We start from the raw sequence: 9349 nt of genomic DNA, 5'->3' as shown, positions 1-9349 counted from the left end.
GTTTTGTCAGGAGAAATGAAACTTAATAATTTCAATAATAATAAGATGGCCAGGAGGAAAATCATTTATTACAATGTTTATTGCATTTTATTTTTCTCATATTTTCAGGATACTGATAGGAAGCTACAACAACCATAAAATCAATCCAAACTACGGAGAAACTTTTCGCCCGTAGTTGTTATGTTTCCCACCCCCATAAAAACTTACTTAAAGAATACAAAAAATTGCTTGTCGCTTGATCGACAATCTACATTGAAGACAGTCAACGACATGCACAGCATATGAAAACATTCCAAGAAATTCCTTTTCAAAGGAATAGTGACGTTCTTCCAGGAGATAATTCCATCGGTGTTGTCTTCAGGGAATTTTCCACGGACGTAAAGTGTAGGAGTTTCATGGTTCAATATTGGTATTGGGTCATCCATCTAAATGAATTGAAAATAATTTGGTCACAAGCCATAGCTAAATCATGCACTATACGTACTTGAATCCATTCAATTGGATGAGCTCTTGTCGTCATCTTTGCTTCGCTTCTTTCCTCTGCTTGGATTCTTCAATCGGATGATTCCCAATGCCCGTATGGTGTCTGTGAAAATAGGCATTAGTTATCAATTGCATTGATTCTACATTTAAAAACTTTAATTACCGTTAGTAACATACTTCAACGTATTCGGATAAGCCACTAGCACTTTGTTGCACCAAATATCAAAACCTTCTTCAAGCTGCCGAGCCTGAAGGTATATTTTTTGAAAATCGATTGAAATCTAAAATAAATTAAATCAAAATTTAGTATCGGTTTTACCACCCGTAGTGGAATCTCATATATCTATAACTAACTAAAATAATCATAAATTTTTCTTATTGCCACCTAATTGCTTCGGAAACAAATCAACTGAGCCTAAATTACACAACTTGTAGTCGTCCTAGTAAGAACAATAAAAAGTAATATAAATCCTACCAATGTCCATCGAAGCCCGCAGCTACTGGAAAATCTTGCATGAAGATGTGAAATTCTTCATCCTGGCGAAATCTATCACGATCAGCAAACGTTTCGAGCCATAACTCCTCCACCCGATTCTTTGTATTTGGGCCAGGACACAGAAACTTCAGTTCTTCAACCTATAAAGCACAACTTAAACATTTGATCATTCAATATTAATGAATCAACAATTAATTTACCAACTGTCTGATATCCGTCAAGTTATCCTGAATGTCTTTATTGGAAGCATTTTGGTCTTCTGGCACAGGGATTGTCTTGCTGCGGATTATTTTCCTGTCCGTTGACTTTCGAACGAGGTACTCAAGATGGTAATGTAGACGTCCTGTATGGCGATGTTTGCCTCTTGCATGCGGATAAAACCACAGTGCTTGTGGAATGTCCGGTGTACTCGATCGTAAGATTGAGTAAGAATCCACCAAGGAGATTGCCAGTAGATTTTTGTGAAATGCTGATGGTCGACTAGAATGTATCGAAATGTATGATTGAGCATTTTAATTTCTTTTGAAAAAAGACGTTGAATAATTACATTCCATAATTCAAACGCAGATAATCACACAAAATTTGTTTGATCTGTGTGGGTAGTTTGTCGGTGGGTTTGTTGCCTTGTTTCAAGGACTCCATTATTTGTAGCCCTGTGGCAGTCCTCTTAAGGATCCTATCGATATTAATTTTCTAAAATTGAAAAATAGTACATTAGACTTATACTAATCTACCTATAGTCACTGAACAAGCTGGGTCATTTTATTGATAGTCAACATCGACAAGCTTATTGTAGCCGTAATGCTGTTTTAAAAGGCAAACCATCATTGAAGTATTGAAGCTGTTGATTTTGAGAATCAAATAAATTAGCAAATATACTAGCTTATCCATCTTGCTTCGTGACCCATCTTGCACCGAATTATCCTATTATTTGGTCCATCATCATTGTCGTGACGGAAGATACTTACCTTCTCGAGACGAATCCCTTTGTAAGGGTTAGGTGCAGACTCGTCTACGGTGTCGTCCTCATCGCTACTCAGCAGATCTTCCACGATTTCCATCTGGTTGTTGTCTGTCTGATCATCGGATTGAGCTGATGCATGAGTTGCATCCATGGTATCATCAACGCTTTCTTCAAATACAGGTGCATTACGAATTTCTGTCTGCATTCGCTGAATATACTTGATCGTTTTGGTCCTCAATCGTAAGCGCACAAAGTCCTGGTCATTCAACTCCAGAAAAATATCGACGTAATCAATGCCTTCTGAGTCTACAAACAAAGTTATGATCAATATGGTGGTCAACTACGAAGCACATAATATTATCATTGCAATGCAATCACATTAAAAAATATATACACAGAACACATTAAGAACAGATAACCTAAATGAAGGTAGTTTTTACCTAGATTGGACTAAAGCGGACAAACTCATATTATGGGTAAATTTTTGAACCCTAGCACGGGTAAATGTTATTCAAATTTGATAAAACTAACTCATACAATATGGATCATATCTACGCATATTTTGGTTTACAAAATTTACACAATTTTGGTTTGTCAGTTTTGTTCCAATCTTTATAAAAAATCTACCTATATTAAGGTTATCTGTTCTTAGCGTGAACGGTGAGTTCACTTTTACCTACTTTTAAGTAGGTAGAAACCTACCCATTTCTACAAAAAGTACATATTCAGTCAAATATTTAACCACAAATCTAGATGCACATTTCGAAGGGTCTTATCTGCAATGATTGGTTTGCTTAATCGACTTTCTGTTTTGAAAATCTATGATTTACAAACACATTTCCTGCTTTTTTTGCCGCACAGTTTGTTAACGGAGGCCCTTATCTATCGTTATTTTTCATGACGTTAAACACAACAGGGAATGTTTTTGCAGGTGAGTTATTAGCGAAAGAGAAAGTCGATGAAGAGAATCGTTCAATGCGCATACGACCTTTTAAAATGTTCTAGAAGCTAGAGCTAGCTAGAAACAAACGGGTTCAACGTTTCGAGTGTGCACTCAATGGAAAATAAATTGTTTCTACTGGATGAGTAAAAAGTTATTTGATGTTAAGTAGTGCGGTATGTACCCATTCATATATGGATATGAACTAAAAATAAGTTGTGTTATCTTAGCGTGTTTTTACATGACAGCTCAAGCTCCTTCAAAACCTTCAAAACACTATATAATTTCCTTAGTTCTGAAAATCAGTGCATAATGCATTCTATTGTATTTTGTGAAAAGAGATTGAATACTGATGTCCAACTTTCTTCGGAGATTAATGTTATTGTCAACTATCAATGAAATGCTACGCTCAAACATTATATAGCATACTTGAAATGTATCGTACGTTTGTCTGTGCTTCTAGCAAGTTTGTTCGAATAACGTAGACTTACCTATTTACATACATTAAAGGTTCATTTTTGAGATGTAAGATTTAATTGTCGTTGTTGAAGTTGTTGCTTGTTAGAGGTTGATTTCAATAATCTTGATTATACAAACGTCGTGAAATAAACTTGGTACTGCTATTGTGGGGGGTCCAAAATAAAAACGTTGCATGCTGGAATACTTCATCAAAAGGTAAAAATCGTTCATTGTCCGTTTCTTCGACCTCATAAGCTTGAAAAATTTCATCGTATCCCAACGTGTTACAGCATCTCAACAAAAAATTCACCTTTCCGTCGTGATCAACTATTTCGAGAATAATGCCATAAGATGGGAATAACCTATTTCCATGCTTTTTGAATGCAACAATAAGGTTTTTGCGGAATTCAACTCCGTTTAGTTCTACCGATTTTTGAAGGTGATGTGTAATGTTTTCGTTGTCAAAATATATAGAACTTAGCATGTTTCCTTTCCTTACACTGACGTTTGGTTTGTAAGTAATTTTATCGTAGAAAGGGCGCTCCAATAAATCAATAACCATTGCAAAAATTTGACGATCAGCTAGACTTTTGCTTATATTTCTAAAGTTTTTGCAATTGGCCGCTTGTCTCTTAATTGGTTTATTCTTTTGTTCAAAGGGTAGACAATTACTGTGCATTGTGCTTCCAATATGCCTTATGCATTGTTCATAGTGCTGCAAGTGATGTAGTTTGTTGATACGCTTATCAAAATTTTCGCTGAACAGATCGGAGAAAAGACGAATGTGTTCGTTTAACCAGAGCAGCATATTTTCGGACACCACTGGAGACAATATAATTCTTGTAATGTTAATAAGATGACCAATCATGACCATAAGCTGGCAGTCTGATGGTACTTTGTGGCTGAATAAAAATGGAAATGATCTTAAAAGCAGGAAACTCTGAGATGCGGTTTGCCTTATTTTATAAACCTTCGGTTTGGTTAGCATCTGTGTAGTAAAGTTACTCATATTTAGGACGGTTTTTCCGATCTGCATAACCATAGTTGAATGTACTGATTCGATAATTTATAAACTCAGCCGTAAATCCGAGATCCATGGTACGATATCTGCTCAAAACAAACTGAATCGTTGATGGAATTACACCTTCGCCAAGATCATGCATGGGATCCAGTGCCCAATTCTTGCTAATATGGTAATATTCAAGAGAATTCAGCACACAACCGCTTCGTTTCAATCCGCATTCTGAAGGATGTTCTTGTCCACTTTTTACTGCCTCTAAATTACTATTATACCAATCTAATGTTCTCAAAGGGAACTTTTTGGTAGAGTCCTCTTTAAATATAGGTCGTGGAACGGTGCAAATTCGACAAAAATATTTGGCGCTAGGGCCTAACAATCCAAATACTTCATGTAGGGCCAGTGTATCACCTACAAACATGACTACAACAGCACGTATTGTAAAAAGCTCAGCATCGTAGTAAACCGTCACACCTTTCTCCAGTTTTTTCAAATCCGTTACCAATGGTTCCATAACTTTATTATATCCTTGCTTTTTCACCACTTGAGACAAAGCAAAGATTAATGGAAATATTGTTTTTGGGGAGCTATTAAACCTAGCAGGAAAGTTTTGTACTTTGAATGAAAAGTTTGATATCTTATTTTTTCCTGCTCGTGAGCTTAGGGCGTTCCCAGTTTCCACGTCATCTTGATACAGTGTAAGTCTAACCGCATCAGGGTAAAGCTTAAAATAATCGTTTTGTGCATAGAGTATTCCTGTTTTGAATGTGCTGTATTCTTTATTTCCTGGGATTTCATTGAGAACTTTGGAGCTTAGGAGCTTCCTGTTCTGAGGTTCGCGGAAAACTAATTGAAGTGTCTCAATAATTGGAACGTACGCGAATGTTTCATTCGTTGTTACTATCTTCGGTATACCATTTACATGCCGAACGGACTTGCGACTGCCTACGCATTTGGGTACGGGTTCAGGAATTGCTATCGCCAGATCTTGAAGGTAGGATTTCTGTTAGGCATACGTCCGAACATCTTTAAACAAATCTAGATTTTTGAAGCAGTTCAAGAAAAATTTTGCGGAGTCACTTTGAACATTAATATTTTCAGAGCTAATAAAATTGTTCGCGCAGCTTTCCAGATATTCCGTTAATTGTAGTAGAATATTTTCGTAAATTTTTACAACATGCGAAATTTTGGTTTGAGGTAGTCCCGTATCTGCTGCCAGACGGCAAATACTCAAAGAAAAGGTTTTTCTTATTTCGTCCAAAGTAAGTGTCGACTCAGAAAGTAGATTTTGCTTATCTTGAAAATCACTTTGCTGCAAACATTCTTCCATTGGAACATTGTCCAAATCATGAAGACTGGGTCCATCCACCGGGTGAACCTCCAAAATATGGCGTTTAAGGGACGAAAATTTTTTGTATCGTACTTTGCACTTCGTGAATGTGCAGTCATAAAAGCACGAATCCTGGTGCAATTCACCGTTCATAATATGCCAATTAATATGACGACTTAATCCTTTGACGTACCCCGGAACAGCGCGTCGACAGTGAAAGCAAACAATGCAAACATTCATTTTGTTAATCAAAATTTGTTGACGATCAAGGAACTGCAAAAAAAGTAAATAATAATTGTTGGTACTTACGAAATAGTTCTCCAATTTCACTGTCAAGCTTACTCAGTTCCGTCATGATATAATTCATGGTATAATTCAAATTTTATCAGAACTGCGCGCTTAAACACTTGCTCCCGGATTTTACTGAAGCTAAAATCGCGGCGGGAATAAAATTGACAGGTTAGAGTTTTACAATTCGTGGTCGGTAAAACAAGGTGGCTATTTTGCTGACCAGTCGGTAAAAAATAAAGACTACTTTGTGCACAGTAATTATTTTTACTGACTTTTCGTGAAATCTCGAATATTTGGAAATTACCGGTTTTCTCAGTAAATAAATATTCTGTGTACAGTATTTTGCATCAAACGATACCGAAGTTCAGTTTATGTTTTACAGAACGTCGGTAATTCACCAGATTTAAACTGAATTTTCAGTAAATCTTTCATTTTACCGTGTAAGCCCAGTACAAAAAAATACCGAACAACTAAATGCTGGATTAGTGTGTACTGTCTGCGGCTGTCTAGCGACGTTCCTTCGCTACCTAAAGCACCACGTTGCCGAAAGCATTTCCAGATTACGGGGCATCAAAAATGTGAGAAATGTACGAAAAAATGCGAATATATGAAATACTGGACTTTTTTTAATTCATAAAATAGATCAAATGACTGAGAAAAAGGACTTGGACTCAAGTAGGTTTAAGAAACTTAAGGACAAAAAGTTTATCAGGACATTCCAGACTTCAAAGCATTGTCCATTTTTTTTTCCTGATTTGTTTTCCGTCGATCTTGTTTTCCGTGTTGAGCACCAATGCTACCGACGCCAGGAAGGCAGCTCCCACACCTGGACCCTAATACCTATCGACCCATCAACTCATGAACCGGGGGACCAACGGCTTTACTTCCCATCCGAAGGAAGGCGTGATCAGAAATGTTATGACTCAGAACATCCTGGCGGTGCAGACTGGGATTGAACCCAGGCCTGCTGAGGTGAAAGGCAATCACGCTTACCACTACACCACTGGCGCCGCCACGCATTGTCCATGAATCGACGACTATGAAATGATTTTACAATGCTGATTTCTCGAAATTTGAATCTTCAGTCGAAATTTTTTCCAATATTTTTTTAAAACATAGCAACGCTTATGGGAAGTCAAAGTGTTATGTTGTGAAAAAAAATTCATCTAAACATACTTAAATTTTCAAACATCTTCATATTAAAAAGTCTTCACAAATCATGAATCGCCATCAAAATGTCTTCAAAAACAAAATGTCTTCAGATAAATTCAAATTACTACAAAATGAAGACATGTCTTCCTTCTCAAAGGGCGTAAGAAATTTAGCATCTCGGTGCAGTCACCTTCTTAACGGTGATGATTGGCACTTAAGTCTTGGAACAGATACCGACAGCGAATCGCTACAAGCATCCCTACCATCATTTCGCTTTGAAGGTTTGTACAATCTCGATTCAGAAAGCTAATCCCTACAACCGATCAAGGAAAAAAAAATCTCGAGACGAAACATTAAATGCACATACCGCGTGGCGGTTGATTCGAAGCTGCTGCGCTGGAAGGAAACGAAAACGCGAGCGCACTCTTGAGTCAATTTAAAACTTTTCAGTTCTATCTCCCGTGACTGTTGGTCTTGTTCTCATCCGGAAAGAAGCAACAGCATCAGCGCAACCGTAAAGTGCCTTCAACTTTAAACAAACATTAAAACGTATAATCAAAATTAATTTTTGATGTTAACGAAACGAGCCAGAGAGACACAGATACAGGCGAATGTGTGTAATTCGCTCGGCGGTTCAAGTGATTCTCGGCAGGCAGGTCTCGTACCTAGTCGGAAGCTGCCAAGAAAAGTTTGCTGCAAAGAAAAACAACACGAAAATGGCATATAAAAATCGCCAAGCGCAGACAGCCTGTTGACTTTGGGGCAACCGGTAGGTAGCAACATCTGATGGCAGTTGAAAGGCAGTAAGCTACATACATGATGATGGACCTGGGAAGGTTTATCCTTGCCCAAATTGTAATCATTGTTTTTATTTGGACACGACGTCCACGACGTAATGGAGGCAACGTTAGTGGGCGTTATAAGTTTTTTATCGCTTGTTCTGAAGATTTACGAACGAGGTGGTACGTTTTGTACTGTTAAATTGAGCACAGGACTGAACATAACCAACATTGCACGGAACGGAACGTGCACGGTTGAAAGTAACTGAATTATGTTCTTAGGGGAATGGAGGGTCACGATGTGTTTTTCTCATAGTGAAGTCTTGGACTGCACTGAACTGGATAGTTATAATTTAGTGCACCTGATTGAACCATACATTTCATTTGATTTGCACTATAAAACATCGAAAAAACATTATTGTGAACCAATGGGATTGATTAGAATTTAAAATATCAATATAGAACTTATGAATTTCTTATCTCTTTAACATTTCAAACTTTTTTATTTGATTTTGTATCCTGCAGCCAATAAACCAGGCGCTCACTGTAGTGACGGTGTGGTGTTGCGACATTGTCCTGAATTTCATCATGTTACAAATACATAAAATGATCGCTTATACTTACACTTGTCAATGTACAATTATTGATTGAAGCGATTTATTTTCATATGTTAGTCTGATCGTGCGATATAAAATTGAAACTAAATTTTCTATATAGATTTTGCTCCACCAAGCTTAGTCAATTTCAAAACAGGTCCTGATAATTCATCCAGAATTTGAGCTCATGTGAATTCATACTGCACTGGCCCTTTGTAGTTTATATGAGAATTACTATGTAAAAAGTGAATATTTGGTGCTTATTGTTCTAGCCTTTCGCTGAAGTGATCTGCGGAAAAGTTTAATCTCTGTACTAATGTGAAATTTTCTCATTTGCAATTTTGCTGAAAATCGCATTTGGATTGCACATCAGGATAATTATTTATTCATTATTTAGAAAGATTAGGAGAACTGGGGGTAAGCCCGTCCTTTAAGGAATAATTCATTAATCTGATCTATTTATAGATCAGCATTTTTTCTTCCACTACCATGTGTTGACTTAAACTGGGAACGTAAATTATGTTTTTAATATCACTAGAATGAGGCTTAGAATATCCTTAACAATTGGTTTTCAAATAATGTGAGAATAATCCTTGGCTTACTCCTAAAAAAATTGCGCATTATCCGAAGGCCAATAACGACTTGGGCGTTAACAGGTGACAGGCTGCTTGAAAATAATAGAGAGCTAATTTGGTTATCTTTCTCATGCAGAGTCCATGTCTAGACAGTTTTTAATAGACATTGTGTGGTAGTATGGTTTGAATAGATTATGTTGTAAATTACTGTTTATTACATAGAACTGACAACAATTGACGTACTTAAAACAGTGGGGGGTAAGACC

General features: G+C 36.9%; 1 protein-coding gene and 1 pseudogene across 1 annotated transcript; both read right to left on the bottom strand.

Annotated features, from left to right (window-relative positions):
* Nucleotides 1–140: 140 nt before the first annotated feature.
* LOC135707978 (uncharacterized) lies at nucleotides 141–849 on the bottom strand (annotated as a pseudogene).
* A 105-nt stretch (nucleotides 850–954) lies between these two features.
* Nucleotides 955–6057, bottom strand: LOC135707977 (uncharacterized). Its single transcript, XM_065229887.1, has 5 exons — nucleotides 6000–6057; nucleotides 1948–2249; nucleotides 1527–1672; nucleotides 1180–1459; nucleotides 955–1119 (listed from the first exon to the last, which is right to left on the bottom strand). The coding sequence occupies exons 1-5, from the start codon at nucleotides 6055–6057 to the stop codon at nucleotides 955–957; spliced, it is 951 nt and encodes a 316-aa protein (XP_065085959.1).
* Between the last annotated feature and the right edge of the window lie 3292 nt (nucleotides 6058–9349).

This window comes from Ochlerotatus camptorhynchus, unplaced genomic scaffold (assembly GCF_037179485.1).
Source record: "Ochlerotatus camptorhynchus isolate MF236.1 unplaced genomic scaffold, CSIRO-AGI_Acam_v1.1 ptg000324l, whole genome shotgun sequence".
NCBI lineage: Eukaryota > Metazoa > Arthropoda > Insecta > Diptera > Culicidae > Ochlerotatus > Ochlerotatus camptorhynchus.
The sequence above is the reverse complement of the archived record's forward strand: the minus strand, read 5'-3'. Positions and strand labels throughout refer to the sequence as shown.

Coding starts and splice junctions, on each gene's coding strand:
- LOC135707977 (XM_065229887.1), bottom strand. CDS start 6,057: ATGAATTATATCATGACGGAACTGAGTAAGCTTGACAGTGAAATTGGA. Junction 1,673..1,947: donor AAGGGATTCGTCTCGAGAAG/GTAAGTATCTTC, acceptor TTTCAATTTTAG/AAAATTAATATCGATAGGAT. Junction 1,120..1,179: donor TGACGGATATCAGACAGTTG/GTAAATTAATTG, acceptor TGTGCTTTATAG/GTTGAAGAACTGAAGTTTCT.